The sequence below is a fragment of the Onychomys torridus genome, chromosome 4 (genome assembly GCF_903995425.1).
Source record: "Onychomys torridus chromosome 4, mOncTor1.1, whole genome shotgun sequence".
Taxonomy (NCBI): Eukaryota; Metazoa; Chordata; class Mammalia; order Rodentia; family Cricetidae; genus Onychomys; species Onychomys torridus.
In genome coordinates, this window is record NC_050446.1 from 3433731 (window position 1) to 3453835 (window position 20105).

Consider the following 20105-nt stretch of genomic DNA (forward strand, 5'->3'; position numbering starts at 1 on the left):
GGTAGGACTAGCTCTGCCTGAGATAACAATGTCTAAAATACACAGGGAAATAGCTGTAATTTTTCTCTGTCATCCATATACACACATCATTCAAAATACATGTCCATAAGTAGGTAGCATTTATAAAGAAAGGCAAGAAGAACAGCAAAGGAAATTCAAATCAGAAATGTTTAAAAACAAAAATTTTTCAAGTTTTCCAGATCAGATAAAGTTCTGATTTTGGTACACACAAGTACACCATGTTACCTCAGGTATCATTGTGACAGCAGCTTCTAATGTTTCTGTCATCAAAAGAATTTGGTGATGTCAGCAGGACAAGAAGACTTGGCAACAGAAGGGCACACAGTACCTAACTTGGGGTTTGTTTGTTTTGTTTTTGTTTTGTCCCATCATTCCTATTTACATTATCAAAACTAAAGGTAAAGTGACTCTCAGGAAAGGCATTATAAAATATTAGATTATCATGGTAAAAATAGCTGGCTATCATCCCCAAATGCTGGCCTAAAAACTATAGTGTACAGAACAATAGGCAATATAGCAATGTATTCCTGACTTGAGAATAATGTCATTACTGGCACATAGACAGGAAATCATCTGGCTAAATGAGCCTCCAGCTTACTTCACTCAAGTTTGTCCCAACTGACCTTGAATTTAAATAGTGAATATTTCACTTTGTTTTGGGGACATGGCATTGTGTCCACCTGCACCCCACTATGGTATGCTCTGCAAAGGAACTTCCCAATAGAAATGTAGGTCACATGTGACCTTACACATCTGAAGGGATACACTACTACAAAGTGATAAAAAGAAACAGATGGAACTTTAGTCAAATATTTTCTTTTACCCATGTTTCCAAAATTTTATTTCAACTTTGATTAATACTAAAAAAATAAAAATAAAATATCCTGAATCCCTGTCCCCTCCAGGGTTTCTCTATGTATCCCTGGCTGTCCTGGAGCTCATTAAGTAGACCAGGCTGGCCTCAAACTCACAGAGATCTGCCTGCCTCCACCTCCCAAGTGCTGGGATTAAAGATGTGTGCCACTATGCCCTGCACATTTTTCTTTTTTGTACTCTGTTTTCCAACTCCTCTTTTTAGATCATGTGGTTCACAGACTCACTGCTCAGGTGGCTGGTGGCTGCTGCACAAGGTACATACCTAAAACTTTTGGTAATTTAATAAATGTTCAAAAAAATTAAACCTCCGTGTTTCTCCAGTACCCAATGGCAAGACCTACTTTTGAATGATACTTGCTAAAACACAGTCTGTGTGCAGATATCTAACTCTGCCGGTGTACACTCAATGTACCTTTATTTAGATGTTCACTCTTTGTAAGGATATACCTATGAGTCTCATATACCTGTCAGTGTATGTATTTTGAGGTGATTTATCCTGAGGTCTTTGAGCCTATTTTTGACTTTGCTAATATTCTGATCCCACCCCTTGGAGCCACCTTGTGTCCTGAGGTAAAAATCTCTTTTAAAGGAAAAACTCTGCCTATTTCTCTCTCTCTCTCTCTCTCTCTCTCTCTCTCTCTCTCTCTCTCTCTCTCTCTCTCTTCTGCCATGAGGTATGCACCCTCGAACCCCCATCTCTCTTCTTCTCTCTCCCTCTCCTTTCATCTTTTCCCATCTTTCTCTTTATCCCTCATTATAGCAAACCATTTCCACGTGAATACAGCTTCTGGGTTGTGAATGTCCACCTGCCTCCCCACTGCCATGCCTGCATGGAGTGAGTCACCCACCAACTCCCTGCTGCATCTGCCCAGCATGTCAGCATGGTTCTCTGTGAGCGCAGGATACTCTTGGGTCCCCCATGTAGTAATAAATTATAACAGGCTTTACTATCATTGTGATATACTTTGTTCCATAGTAGAACAATCTGGAATCAGACATTGAAGTTGGTGGCCAAGTTTCTACAAATTCATTTGTTGTCGGAAGACACTAAAGAAAGTTTGGGGTTTTTTGTTTGTTTGGTTGGTTTTTTTTGTTTGTTTGTTTTTAATCTTTAACTGAAATCTCTTTTTCTTCTTTTTTGTTCTTTATTTCTAGGAGAGAATGAATTATAAAAGAGAAATGCTGTTGCTAATCTTGCTTGCTTTATTGCTGGCATTATATAAGCACCACCCCAGGTAAATATGAAACCCTGATGCATCCCAGCTATTGATATAGCTGACCTAAAATGCTGTGCTTTTACCCAAAAACATTCAAGTACACTTTAATTTAAGAGAAATCAGTTTTTCTTTGGTGAACATATACATTAGTTCTTTCATTTTTTTCAACTTACAAGAGTAATGATCAATACCAGGCCATGGTGGCACATGCCTTTAATTCCAGCACTTGGAAGGCAGAAGCAGGTGAATCTCTGTGGAGCCCCTTGGGTTTCCTAGTGGCTTCACCCAGCAGGTCTGCATAGAGAGGATGATTGGATCATGGGCCTGAGTGCAGGTGTCTGAGATGGTCTGCACTTGGCTGTGCTGGGCAGATATTTTGCTCCACCCCTTTGCATTCCTTTAAAAACTCTAGGGAGGAGACAGTTGAGGCCAGGTGGATTGGGATCCAGGCCCTCCCGAGGCTCTCCTGTATTTTCTGTCTGTTTCTCTCCCCTCTAATCCTTCTATCTAATATTTCCTGCTGCTCCTACTCAAGAGCACTCTGGGGGAAATGTGGGGATGGGGGGTAGCCCCCCCAACAGATCTCTATGAGTTCGAGGCCAGCATGGTCTACAGAGTCCCAGGAGAGCCAGAGCCACCCAGAAAAACCTTCTCTCAAAAGACAAAACAAAACAAAACGAACAAACAAAGAAAAAAACCAAAGAAACAAAAACAAAACCAAACCCACATTCCCTGCTAACTTTACACTATCTTGAAATTAGTTCACCCTGCATTTCTCTTCGTCCACCACCTCAGTGCATTATGAAACACCTTTTCCAATGGCTGCTAGTTTAGTGTTTTGTTTTTTTTAAGAAAAAAAATTGAAGTTCCAATCATTGTGAGTCAGACTAAAATAGCAACCTGCTGGAGAAACAAGGCCACACTAGAGAAACATGATAATGTCCCATCATACAGAAAAAAGCAAATTCTCATCTCCTCCATATCCTTCTCTCCATAGTGTAAGAGACACACTGGTACCAAATGCCCTTTGAAAAGCAGCTGTGTGGGGAGTAAAGTCTTTCAAGTGAACCTTATTGCTTTGGCACCCTAAGCTACAGTTATCTACCTTCCAGAGTTACTGTATTTTAATGGAGAAGATTCACAGCCAGGCATTATAGTCTTAATGTTATCTTTTTTAAGATAATAGTGACCCACAAGCTGCTAGCATGCCTGCATTTGTTATGTGTTTCATTGATGGAACCTTAAGTCTGGCACAGAGTGTGTGTTTAGTGCATACAAATGGATGGGAGGAGGAATTTCACCTGTTGGATTTTTTGCCATTTTTATTAGTTATAGGCATTTTTTCAGATTTAAAACTAAATTGACTTTTTTTTTATTTACTTAAAGAATAAAGGATCATCTACAGAAGATATATGTCTGCTGGTAAGAGTCTGTCCTGTGACTATTCCAAGAGCGGTGGAGGGAAAGTGGTTCCTAATGAAGATGCTGAACATAGAACGGTTTTGCCTCTGACTTAAATTTAAGCATCCCTGTCCAGGACAATGTTTGCCTTGAGTTTCTTTAGAAGGTGACAGAGCCCTGTTATCAGCCCAGTTCCTACTGTTCACAACCATGTAGGAGCCTGCAACTGAAAAAACAAAGGTGGACTCCTTTTCTGCCTTACAGGTTCTGGTTTTGTGTTTTTATGAGATCACTATGTGTGCAAAAGTGTCTCTGTGTCTAGATGTGTTTCTTGTGCTTTTTCTTTGGTTCTTTTCCTTCTGTTTGCTAGTCTTATCCTATTCCGATGTGTTTTTGCTTTATCTTATTATTATTCTTTAAGGGCCTGTTTGTTTTCTAACCAGAGACAGAAAGAGTGTGGATCCAGATGGGTGGAGAGGTGGGAAGGAACTCAGAGGAGTTGGGGGAGGAGAGACCATAATCAGAATATATTATATGAAAAAAATCTATTTTCTTTTTTGGGGTGGTTTTTTGCTGTTGTTTGTTTGTTTGTTTGGTTGGTTGGTTGGTTGGTTGGTTGGTTTTGGTTTTTCAAGACAAGGTTCTTCCATATAACCCTGGCTGTCCAGAAACTTGGTCTGTGACCAGGCTGGCCTTGAACTCAAAAATTCCCCTGCCTCTGCCTCCTGAGTTCTGAGATTAAAGGCCTGGGCCACTACTACCCAGCCTAAAATCTATTTCAATTAAAGAAAAATAGAAAAAATAATTTCAAGACCATGTTGCCTAAAAATATAAATAGCTGGATGCCACTTTTAGTCCTAGCATTTGAAGGCAGAGGCAATGGGTCTCTGAGTTCAAGGCCAGCTTGATCTACAGAGAGAGATCCAGGACAGGCTCCAAAGCTACAGAGAAACCCTGTCTTAAAAAACCAAACCAAAACAAAACTTCTTTGTCATTGCACATTCTAATAACTTTAGGCAAAGTTAACTTGTTGAAAAAGCTCATTCCTGGGAAATCATATAAAGGAATATCTTTGGTTTAAAGACTCTTCTGAAAATAACAGGATGCCCTCTTTATGACCATCCATTCTAGTTCAAAATAACTATCATTCACAGGCAGTTGCATAGAAATCATGTGTACTTCTCACCTGATTGAGTTATTTCTAATCCCCCAATGCTGAGCCCACCCATTGAACTATTTCTACCCCTACCCTGTTGCTGAGCCAACCCATTCAACTGTTTTCTAACCCCCAACCCTGCTCCTTTTCCCATCCATTGAGTTATTTCTGCCCCTCACTCCTGTTCCCATTGCTGAGCCCACCCTTGAGTTATTTCTATTCCCCACCCTTCTGCTGAGCCCAGTCACCGAGTTCTTTCTACTCTTACCCCCCCCCCACCCTGCTGCTGAGCCCACCCATTGAGTTATCTCTGTCTGGTGCTATTGATAAGATTTCCTATTTCTGTTTCTTCACACCAAACTATGCCTGTCCTACCAAATAACTGACTCCTGATGTGCTGTGGAATGTCTTTCTGTACACTGTGAATACGTGTTGCTCTGATTGGTTGATAAATAAAGCAATTTGGCTATGGCAAGACAGGTGGAGAATACCTAGGTAGGGAATTGGAAAGAGAGAGACAGGAAGAATGAAGGCAGAGGGGAGAGAGATGCCAGCACCTCCAGGAGAAGCAAGACGTGAAAATACCAGTAAGCCACAGCCACATGGCAACTTATAGATTAATAGAAATGGGTCAAATCATAAGAGCTAGCTAGCAAGAAGCCTGCCATAGGCCATGCAATTGGTAATTAATATTAAGCCTCTGAATGATTATTTTATAAGCAGCTGTGGGACCTTGGGGCTAGGTGAGACCAGAGAAACCTTCTAACTACATTTGGTGCCCAATGTGGGGCATTGATTCACATAGATCTAAGAAAGCTTAAAGATTATGAACACACAGAAACGGAGTCACACTAGGCTTCCTAGTCTCACAGTTTCGTGCCAGCAGCAGGACAGACTCATCTCCCAACAGCTGCCTGTGAGATGGAGTTGGCCACCAGCCATCACAAGCTAAGCAGCATGGTGGATTTCCACAGTGGTATATGTTTCGAAGCCACATAGCATGATGCATAATGGATTTAGCTTTTGCTAGTACAGATGATAAAATAAAATAATATAATACAATATAAACAGGTTTCTGGGTAATATGCTGCTTCTGGGAGACAGACACACTGCTTCCCAGAATTGGTGGTAGACATACTTCTGAGATGAGCAGAGTTAGTAGCCAAGGCTACTACTACTTTTCATCCTAGCCATGCAATTATATATGCAATTATATAAAAATAATTTTAAACAATAAAGTCCTGAAAGAGACAATAAAATAATAAGCCTCATAAAGATGAAAATCACACATGGAGTCTGGATTATATTGTCTTCAGGATTTTTAACTGAAAAAAGACATTTGATTATAAAGGCTGCTGAGTTGAACCAATTTAAATATATATATATTTATATTGAACCAATTTATATATATATATATATATTTAAATGGTATCTTGACTTCAAAATTTGTGTCTAAGGATACGTTGCTTTGGAAAACAGGTTCTGCCTTTGTTTCCACAGAAGATGAGAATCTATGGATTTCTTCTAAGCTAATATGGTTTGATCAAGAAAGATCCCGAGAGGTCTCCAGATGTTCCAACATCCAAAACAGCTTCAAGGCAACTGACTCAGACAATACAGCCTCACAGACTACTCCAGTCAGGACTTGACCATAATTTTGAATTTCCTCAGGATCCCCATAAGATTGACAATGCCCCCATCCAACAACAACTAGTATGAGAAACTATGCTCAAATTCCCCAAATATCATTTATGAATATTTATTTTTATTTAAAGGGGGCTGATTATAAATACAATCTCTCTCTAAAGAAGAAAAAGGGATAGAATAGATATGACAGGATAAAAGGGTAGATCATTGAATCTACTTTTGAAGAGCAACAACTTGTTTAAAAATGTTTTACATTGCTATGGATTTTAGTTTCTTGACACAAATTTAAAGTTAATTTTGTTATACTGTATGTATATTTTTACTCTTGTTTAAGGTATTATGTTTGTGTAGCTCATTTGAAATTGTAATATATAATTAAGAAATACAGATTAATAATTAGTCATCCATGATAATCAAACTTATGTTAGCTAAATTTTCTAGGTATACATAGATATATTTCAATTAAGTAGGTAATCTTCAAACACTTTAAAGACCTACAGAATGTGGCATTTAAAATGTTTTAAAAATTTAGACTTTCTAGAAAGTGAAACACATCTGCTCCTGCCAATACCAATTTACTTCAAAGAGAAAAATGGGCATTGAAGACACTCCATATGGAGTTTATCTTCTTCTTGGCAAAAACTGACCATTTGGGCAAGAAACTGTTCTTGCCTGGACTGATTGACAAAATGTTGTATAGACTGGACATGCAGGACCCATGAAAAAATGACCACTGAATTTGCCAAAACAAGGTGAAATAGTCCTTCAGGTTCCTGCTTCATAGAGGAGAGTGCCAGACATTCTATAGGACACAGAGAAGTGACTGGGAGACTCTAGATCTATAGGCTGAAGATGGATGCCCCAACATTACAGAGGAACTTTGGATGACTGTCAGGCAGCCAGCTGTCTCTGTCATTTCTAGATTTTTGGAACTTGCTTACAATGCTCTTCCTATTTACTTAGGTAATATTATTTTCTTCTGAGGTCTTTGATGTAGTTTAAGACTAGATAGTTATAATTATAGTTTTCCTTAGTCATGATAAAAGACAAATTAGATATGAAACTTTAGCCTCTCAAATATCGCATAGATGATAAAATATTTTTTAAGTTTGCCAAATATAAATAGACTAGATCTTGTAACTGTAATTCTTGCTTGATAACTGTTCTACTATATGTAATTTTACTATGTTAAAGTTAAAACCTTCCTTTTTGATTAGACAGAAAAGGGGAAGTGCTGTGGGATGTCTTTCTGTACACTGTGAATATGTATTGCTCTGATTGTTTGATAAATAAAGCCATTTGGCCTATGGCAAGTCAGATTATAGCTAGGCAGGAAACTGAAGAGAGAGACAGGATGAAGAAAGGCAGAGGGGAGAGAGACATACACCAGCACCACCAGGAGAAGCAAGATGTGAAAATTTCAGTAAGCCACGGCCACGTGGTGACTTATAGATTAAAAGAAATGGAGCAAATTATAAGAGCTAGCAAGCAAGAAGCCTGCCATAGGCCAAGCAATTGGTAATTAATATTAAGCCTCTGAGTGATTATTTTATAAGTGGCTGTGCGACACTGGGGCCAGGTGAGACTGGGGAAACCTTTTGACTACACTGACAGGAGTCTTCTCTTTGTACCTAGGAATGATCATTTGGAGGAACCTTCGCTCTCAGCCTGGTTTAATCCTAAGTAAGAACAAAACAATAGTGTAATTCAATTTAAAGAAAATGCTATTCTGTTACCAAATTGTAGGTGCTAGAGACACTAGAACCGAGTTCTCATTTGTTTCTAAGACTTTTTACTTTGAAGACTTTTTTCACATGTTTATGGTCCTTTTCAAGGATCATGCAGTGAGGAAAGTTGTCATATTTAGTCTGGCTTAACATTCTGGTATTATTAGGGAGAAAATGTCTTTAAGTACAACCTAAAAATGCCAATATTGACTCTTCTAAACCTTAATTTATTATCACTATAATTAACATATTAATTATATAAGTGAATAGGTTCCACTGTGACATTTCCATGTATACATACATCATGTTTTGCGAGTATCAATTCATCCTACTACCCTCCTTTGGCATTACCACTTTGTGGACACCATTATTTTCTTGTAATGGCTTAAATGTTATGTTTATATAGTGCAAACATGTTTATAAAATGTTTATAATACATTTATACATTTCACTGACATTCTGTGATATTTGCCATCTAGGGGCTATTATATTCCAACAAATGTGTGTGTGTGTGTGTGTGTGTGTGTGTGTGTGTCTGTGTCTGTGTCTGTGTCTGTGTCTGTCTGTCTGATGGAAGAGTATGGATTTCTCACATGGAGTCACTCACTGTTTTAAAAGCCCAGGAAGTTGGTTCTGTGTGGTAAACTGGATGCTGCCTAAGCATGAGGACCAGAGTTTGGATCTTCAGCATTCAAGTAAATGGTGTGTGTGATAACCAGCCTGTTGGCCCTGTGCTTGGAAAGTGGAGATGGGGAATCTCTAGAGCAAGTTGGCTAGCTAAACTCGCCTAATCAGTAAGCTCTAGATTCAAGTGAGAGACAGCTTCAATACATAAGGTGGAGAACAACTGAGGAAGACACCCCATAGCCTGTACTGCACACGCACAGACCCACACCTACATACATGTAAACATGCATATACACATGCAAACATATCACACAAACATACAAAAGGAAACATAAAAACAGCTAAATAGGGACTGGAGAGATGGCTCAGCAGTTAACAGTGCTTCTTGCTCTTACATAGGACCTGGGATGGAGTCCCAGCACTTACATGCAGCTCACAGCCACATGTAACTCCAGTCCCAGGGGATCCCGTGCCAATTTTTTTGGCCTCTGTGCATACCAGGCATGCATGTGGTACACATATATACATGTAGACAAAACACACGTAGGAAATTAAAATAAGCAATTAAAAGATACAAATTTAAACTTTGATGTAGGCTACTCAATTGCATTGAAGTATTATACCATTTATTTTCCTATCTCTAGTGGGTTAATACTAGTAATTTTTTACTTATATATTCACTTGACATTAGTTTTGTGATATCAAATATTGTGACCACACCCAGGCCTAGAGGAGCAAGGGGAAGGGTGGTTCTATAAGAGATCCGGATTGCCAGAACCGTGAAAGAGGAGCTGTCCCACACAGCTGTCCAACAAAACTGGAAAAGAGAAAGACAGGTAGCTGACCTCTCTCCTGCCCTGCCCTCTGATCCTTTATTGATTCTTCTCATTTGTAGAACCTACTAGAAGCCACAGATTAAAGGGCATTGGGTAACCAATCTACTCCCAGAGTAGAGAATGGATAAAAAGATAAATGGAAAATAACCAGCACAACCCTGTCTTCTACAAACTGGCATTGTTCTCAAGACCTTCACTTATATGAAAAATCTCATGTCTCCAAACAGGATAAACATAAAGTTCCATCAATTGCATCATCACAAGATGATGACAGTACAGTCACATTAGCCATCCCCAACACTCACCCTACAAAGTAGCAGAGAAAGAGGAGAAAATAAAATAGTTTACATAATAAATCACTGCCACAGTCCTACCACAGCAGCCATTAGGGAGATGGATAGTAAACAGTAGATAACAATCAGATCCATGGCTTCCTTGTCTTCTACTGATACTCTGTTGGCCACTGTTCTGACCACCTCCTTTCCCAGCGACCCCAAGTCCCTTGGTGGCGCAGTCTATTGAGGTGTCACACTCTCCCAATGACCATTATTACTGGACATAAGAACAGTAGAGAGTATCCCAGAGAGTTCTTTGTGTTCTTTGGAAGGCAGTTCTCCTTGCTGTCATCTTTGCAATAACAACTTGTATTTCCTTGGTAATGAGAATCATTTACCCAGCCAGGATATTAACAATATTTTTACTGTTTGATTCAACAGTTGAGGAAACTCAAATGACCTATAAGTGGTTTTATGGGACCATGGCTTTGTCCCCTGAGGGATTCCTTCCTTGTGAGCTAGTGTCTCCAAACCCATGGAATCGAAGGTCATAAAGTGCTATAAACATAGAGAGCCAAATGTAGTTAGAGTTTTTCTGGTCCTGCCTGGCCCACAGTCAGGACAAATCTCTCTCACCCACCAGTCCCACAGCCGCTCAGACCCAACCAAGTAAACACACAGAGACTTATATTGCTTACAAACTGTATGGCCACAGCAGGCTTCTTGTTATCTAGTTCTATCTTAAATTAACCCTTAGTCTATAAGTTGCCACGTATCTTGCTTGTCATGGCAGCCGCTGGCAGTGTCTCTCTGCCTCAGCCTTCCACTTCCCAGAATTCTCTTCTCTGCTTGTCCTGCCTATACTTCCTGCCTGGCTACTGGCCAATCAGCATTTTATTTATACAGAGCAATATCCAAAGCAGCCAAACACTTATACATGAATTACCTAATGTAATCAAGAGCCAGACACTTTCCCATATCCACCCACCCTTATGGACTATGTACTTCAGCTTTGGAAAACATATCATCTGAAGAAACTGCTCACCTATTCAGAGCACCCTAGGGGTAGTACCTCAACCTTGTATAGAATTAGCTCTCAGCCTGTCCTGAAATGAAGACTTCTGTGGACTCTCCTACTGTCTGGTAGGCTAGCTGCTTCTGGACAGACAGATGATAGTAAGGACAGAGGCTATGATGGAAATGAACCAACTGTCACATTTCACCATAAAATTCACTGCCTTTTCAGTTAGGCAAGGTATATAACATTGGACACTCGGTGACTGCCCGAGTTCCACCTTAATAAGAGATGACCACATTGTTTAGCAATGCATGATCTCCATTTCTGTGGCTGGGGCCACTCTGGGCACAGATTCACTAAGGTGGTACCAGAGTTGCCTAGCAAAGGTGTCTTGATGACATCCAGAGGACTGCTTTTGTTGCTCACTAGCTGCTGAGCCCCTTTGCACATCACCTGCTCTTCTGTTTTACCTTCTGTTAAGCAATGTCATATTTTAAAATGTTAAGACATTATTTTTAATTATGTGTATCTGTGTGTACTCATGGGTAGGCATTGCATGGAGGCAGAGACACTGGATGTCTTCCTTTAGCGCCACCCACCTTCTGTTTTCAGACAGGTTCTCTCACCAAGCTTGGCTAGGCTGGCTAGCCCATTCCACCCTCGGGGTCCTCCTGTCTCTCACCTCACTGCCACAATGCCCAACTTAACACACACATACCATATGAGTTTGCCTGCATGATTTTGTGTGTGCAGGAACCCATGAGAACCAGAAAGTGGCAATGGTTCTCCTGGAACTGGAGCTACAGGGGACTGAGCCACAGTATGTGGGTGCTGGGAACTCAAGCAGTGTCCTCTAAAAGAGCAGCACTGCTGAAATGCAGGGCCTTGTATTTTACAACAAGAACTTTCTGCTCAGCTATCCCCTCAGCCAGCAATTTCTTAGCCTGGGTCTTTAAGAGAATCTTTTCCTTTCTTTCTTGCAAATAATGGTAATAATCTGATTTATTGAGAAAAAAACAGTAATCTTGAAATCTTCTAATCTTCTCAAATAGATTGTGTAAGGCTGAGGTTATATTTATATATAGCTATATATATATATGACTCCTTAAAATAATAGTGGTGTTCTTTTAAAGCACCATGGTAGAACACTTGCCTAGCATGCATGAGGTCTAGGTTTAAACACAAATACTACCAGAAAAAAAATGAGATAAAGCAACAATGGGCAATGTAATCCACGTTCAACTCAGATTCCATTGGCATATACAGCATACCTAATTTAGGTCTCATCACTGCGACAAAACACAGTCTGTCAGTTTTTTATTTGTTTTACTTTGTTTTTTGACAGGATCTCATGTAGCCCACACTGGCCTCACCATGTAGCTGAGGGTGACTCTGAAGTCCCGATCCTCCTGCCTCTATCTCCTAAGTGTCGATCTAACCCAAGCACATGCTAAGTAAGTACTCTACCAACTGAGCTACATCCATCACCTCAGTAGGTTAGTTTTAAAGTGTATTTTCAAATTTGATTTAAATATAAGCGTATGCCTATACAGTTTCAGTATAGGAAGATTTAAAATAACTATATAAATGAATATGTAAGTTTTAAAAAATCCTTAAAATAGTACTAGTGTACTTTTAAAGAATTTGTTATTATGTGATTTTTATAACTATTATTAATACAGTAATAAGGATTGGCAGACTGTATCTCTGTGTAGACATAGATTAGTACTTAAATTTACAATGTCATTTTTATCCAATCCCTTCCAAGATGTGTATCTTAATGTGCTTTAATTCAATGCCTTGACTTCAGATAGATTATTTATTATGATGAATGCTGCCATTATGTGGTTATTCATCAGAAACAAGTCTGGTATTTTCTCTTTGTTCTAGTTCATTTTCTTCTATATTGCATCTGTGTGCCTAAAGCACGAAGGAAAAGTTGAAAAGGGATAGAAAACAGTGTGCAAGTGTGTGCACATGTGTGTGTGCATTTGCAGAAGCCAGAAATTGATACCAAATTGTCTTTTAGTAGTTTTTTTTTCTCTTTGAGGGCCCACCACCCAGCTCCCAAATAAATATACAGAGACGACTTATTCTTACTTATCAATGCCCAGCCTTAGCTTGGCTTGTTTCTAGCCAGATTTTCTAACTTAAATTATCCCACTTCTCTTTAACTACACTTTGTCTCTGGGCTTCTTACCTTTCTTTATTCTATATATCTTTCTTTCCTTCTTACTCCATGGCTGGCTGTGTGGCTGGGAGGCTGGCCCTGGCATCTTCCTCTCTTTCTCCTTTTCTCTCTCCTTCCTTTCTTGAGCTTAGACTTTTCCTCCTATATATTCTCTCTGCCTTCAAGCCCTGTCTATCCTTTCTCCTGTTTGCTATTGGTTATTCAGCTCTTTATTAGATGAATCAGGTGTGTTTTGCAGACACAGTAACAGCTTCACAGAGTTAAACAAATACAACACATCTTTGCATCATTAAACAAATATTCCACAGCATAAACAAATGTAACACATCTTAAACTGTTATTTCACAGCATCTTCTTCAGTCTGTTTCTGCTTTATTTTATGAGATAGTTTCTCATTGAATGTAGAGGTCACTGAGGGCAAGGCTAGATGGTCAATGAGTACTAAGGATCCTCTCTCTCTACCTCTTGGTGTGCACCATGCCCAGATTTTTTGACATGGACCCATACCCAGGTCTTCCTGCTTTTGTGGCAAGCACTGTCATTGACTGAGCCATCTCCCCAGTTCCATGAGGGGAATGTATAGATCTTCCTGGGGGAAAGAAAAGAGGAAAATAAAAGTTAAAAACACAGTAAGTTAGCTGTTATCACGTTCATAACTTTTGCTGTCACAATAAGATAATCCACTGGGTTTTTCTTCTTTTTTGTTCAACAGAATACGTCCTGATGTTATAGCAACAACTGATTGGCTTGCTCCAGTCATATGGGAAGGAACTTACAACAGACAAGTTCTAGACAAATATTACAAGAGACTGAACATTACCATAGGCTTGGCTGTCTTTGCTACTGGAAAGTATGTACTAATGGTATTTGTCCTTTACATTTTGGAGAAATAAGGATGAGCAGCCATGGACTGTGGCTACTACTTCCTATGAACCTGTCCTTCCTTCTGACTTCCCTATGTAGCTGTGGATAGCAGTTTGTTGTTTCTCCAGTATTAGTGACTCTTTCCTTTTCTTCATAACAAATGTCATCTTCTCTCAGGCCCCCGAGCTTACCATATTTCCTTTCACTAACCAATACAGCTGAAGGCACAGACCCAACCTATCTTTATCTTTTTTAAAATTTATTATATTTGTGTTTTAATTTTACACATCAGCCACGGGTTCCCCTGTCCTCCCCCCTCCCACTCCCACCCCTACCTTCCCCCAGCCCCTCCCCTCCATTCCCATCTCCTCCAGGTCCAAGACTCCCCTGGGGATTCATTTAAACCTGGTGGATTCAGTACAGGCAGGTCCTGTCCCCTCCTTCCAGGCTGAGCATGTGTCCCTGTGTAAGCCCAAGGTTCCAAACAGCCAGCTCATGCACTAAGGACAGGTCCCGATCCCACAGCCTGGATGCCTCCCAAACAGTTCAAGCTATTCAGTTGTCTCACTTATCCAGAGGGCCTGCTCCAGCTGGGGACTCCACAGCCGTTGGTTCATAATTCATGTGCTTCCATTTGTTTGGCCGTTTGTCCCTGTGCTTTTCCAATCTTGGTCTCAACAATTCACACTCTTACAGTCCCTCCTCTTTCTCGACAATTGGACTCTTGGAGCTCCACCTGGGGCCTGGCCGAGGATCTCTGCATCCACTTTCATCAGTTATTGGATGAGAGTTCCAGCACAACTGTTAGGGTGTTTGGCCATCTGATCACCAGACTAGGTCAGTTCAGGCTTTCTCTTGACCATTGCCAGCAGTCTACAGGGGATGTATCATTGTGGATTTCTGGGGACCTCTCCAGCACTTTGCTTCTTCCTGTTCTCATGTGGTCTTCATTTATCATGGTCTGTTATTCCTTGTTCTCCCTTTCTGTTCTTGGCATGTGTGTTAATTGGCATGCTAAATGGCAAGTATCTCCTGGTGAATTTCAGTGACGTCATTCTTTTTTTTTTTCCTCTTCATTTTTCATAGCTTTACAAAACGGTCCCTGAAACACTTCATAAAATCTGCTGATAAGTACTTCATGGTTGGCTACAATGTTATCTTTTACATCTCAACTGATAACATCTACAGTCTACCGTACTTAGAGTTGGGTCCTCTTCGGTCATTTAAAACATTGAGGCTGCCTAATGGTGATAACTACCAAGACTGTACTCCCAGAAACATGAAGAACATGAAAAGTAAAATAATGCATCAAATCCAATATGAAGTCAACTTTCTCTTCATTATGGCCATGAACCAGATCTTCAAGAAAGACTTTGGAGTTGAAACCCTGGGCAAATCTGTAGCTCAACTCCACGCATGGTGGTATTTTAAAAAACCCAAAGATTTCCCTTATGAGAGGAGAGCTAAATCAGCAGCTTTTATCCCCTTTGGGGGGGGAGACTACTATTACCACAGTGCCATTATTGGTGGCACACCCAATAACATCTTAGCTTTCATTAATCAATATCTAAAGGGAATTACAGACGATGGCACAAATAAACTTGACAGCACATATGAAAGCCACCTAAATAAATATTTGTTAATCAATAAACCCACTAAGCTGTTATCACCTGAGTACAACTGGGATCCAAAATTTAAGACTCCTCCACTAATAAAGCACATTAAGATAGCATGGCAGCCATAAATTACTTGATGGTTTTGTCATGGAGTTTATGAATTCACAAGTAAATAACAGGAATTCCTTAAATATAAATCTTGGGACACTCACAAAAACATATAATCTTCCAGAAAAAAAAAAGATCTATCTTTGAAATTATAATTCTATTTCATCTGAATACAAATAAATGGATGTCTTACTTATGTGATGTGATGTCTTATATATTCACTATAAATAATTTAAGTATCATTTTTGGAGGTATAAATTTTTATGAAAAAATACAGTTTTATAAAACATACACATGTCAAATAGATACACATAAAGGAAGCTTAATATTCATCACTTCGCTCAGCTTTATTTTATTTATTTTTGGTTGGGATATACATTCCTTATGTTCATCTTGATCAGCATCCAATCCACCTAGGATGTGATTAAACTCAGGTGAACTGACATCCTACCATAGATCTGCTTCTGCTGCTAGTGATACTGAGGTCATTTATTTGTTTGTTCGTTTATTTGTTTTCTGACACAGGGTCTCTGTGTAACAGCCCTGGCTGTCCTGGAACTCACTCTGTAGACCAGGCTGGTCTTGAACTCATAGAGATCCACCTGCCTCTGCCTCCAAAGTGCTGGGATTAAAGGCATGCACCACCACTGCCTGGGTATTTTTTTTTTTTGAAATTTTTATCTTATTCTATGTGTATGGGTGTTTTGCCTGCATGCATGCCTGTGCATTATGTGCATGCCTAATGCCTTCTGAGGCCAGGAGAAGGCATCGCGTTCCCTGGAACTATTTAACAGTCAGTTGTGAGCCACCATGTGGTTGCTGGGAACCAAACTGGGTCCTCTAATGGAGTGGGAAGTGTTCTTACCCACTGGGCCATCTCTCCAGCCTTAGCTCATATTTTTTAAAAAGATATAAAAGTGTGATAAAAGAAAATTTGCACTGTCCCCAAGGAGCCTACAGTCTAAAAAGGCACATAAAATTAACCAAGAATATTTCTTTCACAAGTTTAAAAGTTAAAAAAAATTCAAAAAAGATGTGACTGAAATATAGTGACTCAGAAAGTATCTTCATCTTGACTAGGCCACAAATGTGTATATAAATGTAGTGAGGTACTATCTCCATACAGTTACAAGAACTGGAAATTACAGAATCCCAGTGAGCTATTTGTGTTTCCTTCTATGGGAGAGCAGCAGGGATTTTGCTAATATTCTTTAAATGGGAGGTTAATGGAAATTGTTGATGACTGAAGCAGGGAGATTTACAATGGCCTTCGATGAACCTCTTCTTGCATTCATGACTTTACAAAATGTGGCCCCCTATAGTCTCACCTTAGAGGGGCTGAATGTATTGACTGCTTCCCACCAAGACAACAGGGCATGGCCCACTAGGACTAACCTATAGAATACCATGTCTGCTTTACGGCAGAACTTCCCTCCTGCTGTGGTTGCCACAGCAAACTGCCATTTTAGTGATGCCTGAGTGATGTGCTCACAGGCACTGGCCATCCCACAGGTGATGGCCAGCCCAGAGAAGCTACCCCAGAGCTGAGCACCTACCACATTCCACCTAGCAGGACCAGACCTAAGAACATTTATCCCACCTCTGTAGACAGGATCCACAGGACCAGGCAGCAGTCTCCACAGTAGCAGATAAACAAAGCACAGCCCACTAGCTCTGTAGAGACTCAGAGGCCTCAGTCCCCCAAAATGTGCTAAGAGCTAGATAGTTGTAATGTACATTATGTTAGTAAACTATCATGTTATGTCTGAGTTCATTGAGAAGATGGCTCTGGAAGTGGAACTGGTCCATCTGTGGGTGAAATGGGCCAAGTTAAAACACCCTGACCCTGACTTGACCAAAGACCAGGACCAAGGAATTGAAATCCCACCAATCCCTGAGCTTGGCCTGGAATCAGGCCCCAAAACCCTACCAAGCCCAAGCCACCTTGGAAAAGTGCCCCCAAAGAAGTCCTATATGTTGTTGGTTGTGTTTTCTCTATCCAGTTTGCTGCTGCTTTTTGTCCTAGAGACAGCCACCCTCCTGGATTTTTCCTTCCCAATAAATCTCTTGAGTAAAGTTTGTTGTGCAGTGTGACACTTCCCCAGGAGTGGAACCCAGCTGTGACAACTTTAGCAGAACTCTAACACTGGGGAACTTTCTCCTAGTGGAGCAGAACTGTAACACCTTTGCTGGGGAAACCCTCTCCTGCCCAAGCAGAGTTGTTATACTTGCATTGAGGGAACCTTTCCCTGGAGCAGAGCTGTAACACTTCTGCTAGAGCAGAGTTCTGGGGACGTTGTGGTGTGCCTTGGCTCCTGACTTCCATCAGAGCTCCAGTGCTTACATTTGGTGTCATTGATGGGGTTTTTTTTGTTTTTTTTGTTTTGTTTTTAGCAGCACTCTTACCCCTAAGGAAAAGTCACAAAACACGACAGAATCCACTAACAAGAGTTTTATCAAGACAAGGAGAAAGGGATAGGTGTGATAATGTCTGTGGAAGAACGTGTGTGAGAAAGAGGGTGAGGGAACATGGGACCTGATTTGTAAAGGCCAGGTCACACCTATGTACACAGGCCCACATGGCTATTCCATGCATGCACATAGATCATGTGGTCATGTCCTCGTGATGGTGCATGGGTTACAAAGGACGTATGACCCAGAAATGACTAGGCAGAGAAGACTAAGTGTCTTTCCAGGAATGCACAACCATGGGAGCACGGTTAGAATTCCTATCATCCTAGACTCTTTATTTTTATAAAAGATGGCAGATGAGTGGGTATGGAATGTTGTTTCTCCCAAAAAAAAAAGAAAGAAAGAAAGAAAGAAAGAAAGAAAGAAAGAAAGAAAGAAAGAAAGAAACTGTTTCCAACTGACTTAGTGGGCATCAGTTGGCTCTTAGGGGGAGTGGGGAGTGGAAACCCTGGAGTTGTCCATCCTTTATGGCTTCAAACATTTTGGCTGACAGAATACTGGTGACACAGAAAAAAACTGAGAAAAAATAATCATTATTATTTTATTTTATTTGGAGTGTTTCCAGAACAGGGGAGTTGGCACTTATCTGAAGTAGATCTGGCCTGTCCAAATAGATTTAAGCTGGTTTCTGGAGCTTGGGAAAATTTTTGAACATGTTAAGAAGCAGCCATGAAAAAATTAGTGAAAAACTGTAGTGTTTAGTACTATGCTTAGTCTTTTATGTGAGATAAGCTTTATTAGAGGTTGTTTATTTAAGACACCTGTTTCCTTTATTAGTTTAGCATTCAGGAGACACAGGTGATCAATTCAACAGGTGAGAGCATTCAACAGTGATAGACTTTTACATTAGAGTCTGTTTTGCAGAGCCCAGACACTTTTGGGTCTGGGAATGTTTTTGATTATTACTGTTTTTTGTTTTTGTTTTGTTCTGTTTTTTGTTTTTTTCCTTACCTCCTGGATATTTTTGATGGTCTTTTTGCCTCAGGCTCTGTGTGGCCCTAATTAGGGAAGGAAGAGATTATGGGGTGATACCTCATTCCTCTGGAATTGGTGACAAGGCAGTGGATCCTGATGTCTTCTGGAGCTTGAGAGAACAGGGCCTTATCTGTGTCACTGTATATGAAGAGAAATTTTTCTGGGATGGAGGTGAGATAAAAGGTTTTAGATGAGACAGGTGGACCCAGTGAGGAAAGCCCTCGAGTTTAGCAGCTGTAGGAGTCACAAGAATTACCTTGAAGGGTCCCTGCCACTTAGGGGAAAGGGGTGAAGGGCACTGGCTTGGAGGAAAGAGAAAAACCTGGTCCCCCATGTGGATTGGGGGTAGGCAAGGACTGTCACATGGCTGAGGTAAGGAACAGTCTGCAAAGTTCCACAGGATAGACCTTAGGTGGCATAGCAGGGGAGTTAACAGGCTATCTGGAACAGTTGGAAGGTTGGATAGAAGACCTGATGTTAGAACCAGCCTTCCATACACTAGTTCAAATGGAGAAATTGAGAGGCTTTTTAGGAAGAGCCCTGAGCCTGAGAAGAGCTAGAGGCAATAATCTTACCCAGTCGAGGTGAAGTTCCTGTGATATCTTAGCAAGAACAGCTTTTAAAGACTGGTTGGTACACTCAACCTTTCCTTAGGACTGAGGATGGTATGGGATATGAAAATGCCAAGGAATGTTAAGAGCCTTAGTTAGTGTCTGGGAAACCTGGGAGTTGAACTCCGGACCATTGTCAGACTGAAGGGAAGCAGGAATACCAAACCAAGGAATAATTTCTGGGAGAAGGAGATCCTTGACTGTCTGAGCCCACTTGTTAGAAACAGGATATGCCTCCACCCAATTTGAAAATGAGTCCAGCATCATGAAGAGATATTTAATTTTCCTGATGGTGAGCATATGGGTAAAATTGAGCTGCCAGGCAGTCCCTGGAAGAGAACCTCTAGCCTGGTAGGTAGGAAAAGGCTGACTTCTGTACTTGGTATTGGGATCTGGTTTTTTTGTTTGTTTGTTTGTTTGTTTTTTGGCAAATCTCACAAGAGGCAGAAAGTAAGAGTTCTTAAGAA

General features: G+C 40.4%; 1 protein-coding gene across 1 annotated transcript; it reads left to right on the plus strand.

Annotated features, from left to right (window-relative positions):
- Positions 1-1566: 1566 nt before the first annotated feature.
- On the plus strand, positions 1567-15600 carry LOC118581307 (N-acetyllactosaminide alpha-1,3-galactosyltransferase-like 1). The gene is made up of 4 exons (XM_036183328.1): positions 1567-1571; positions 7954-8001; positions 13705-13842; positions 14943-15600. The coding sequence occupies exons 1-4, from the start codon at positions 1567-1569 to the stop codon at positions 15598-15600; spliced, it is 849 nt and encodes a 282-aa protein (XP_036039221.1).
- Positions 15601-20105: the final 4505 nt, after the last annotated feature.

Coding starts and splice junctions, on each gene's coding strand:
- LOC118581307 (XM_036183328.1), top strand. Junction 8,002..13,704: donor TCAGCCTGGTTTAATCCTAA/GTAAGAACAAAA, acceptor TTTGTTCAACAG/AATACGTCCTGATGTTATAG. Junction 13,843..14,942: donor GCTGTCTTTGCTACTGGAAA/GTATGTACTAAT, acceptor CATTTTTCATAG/CTTTACAAAACGGTCCCTGA.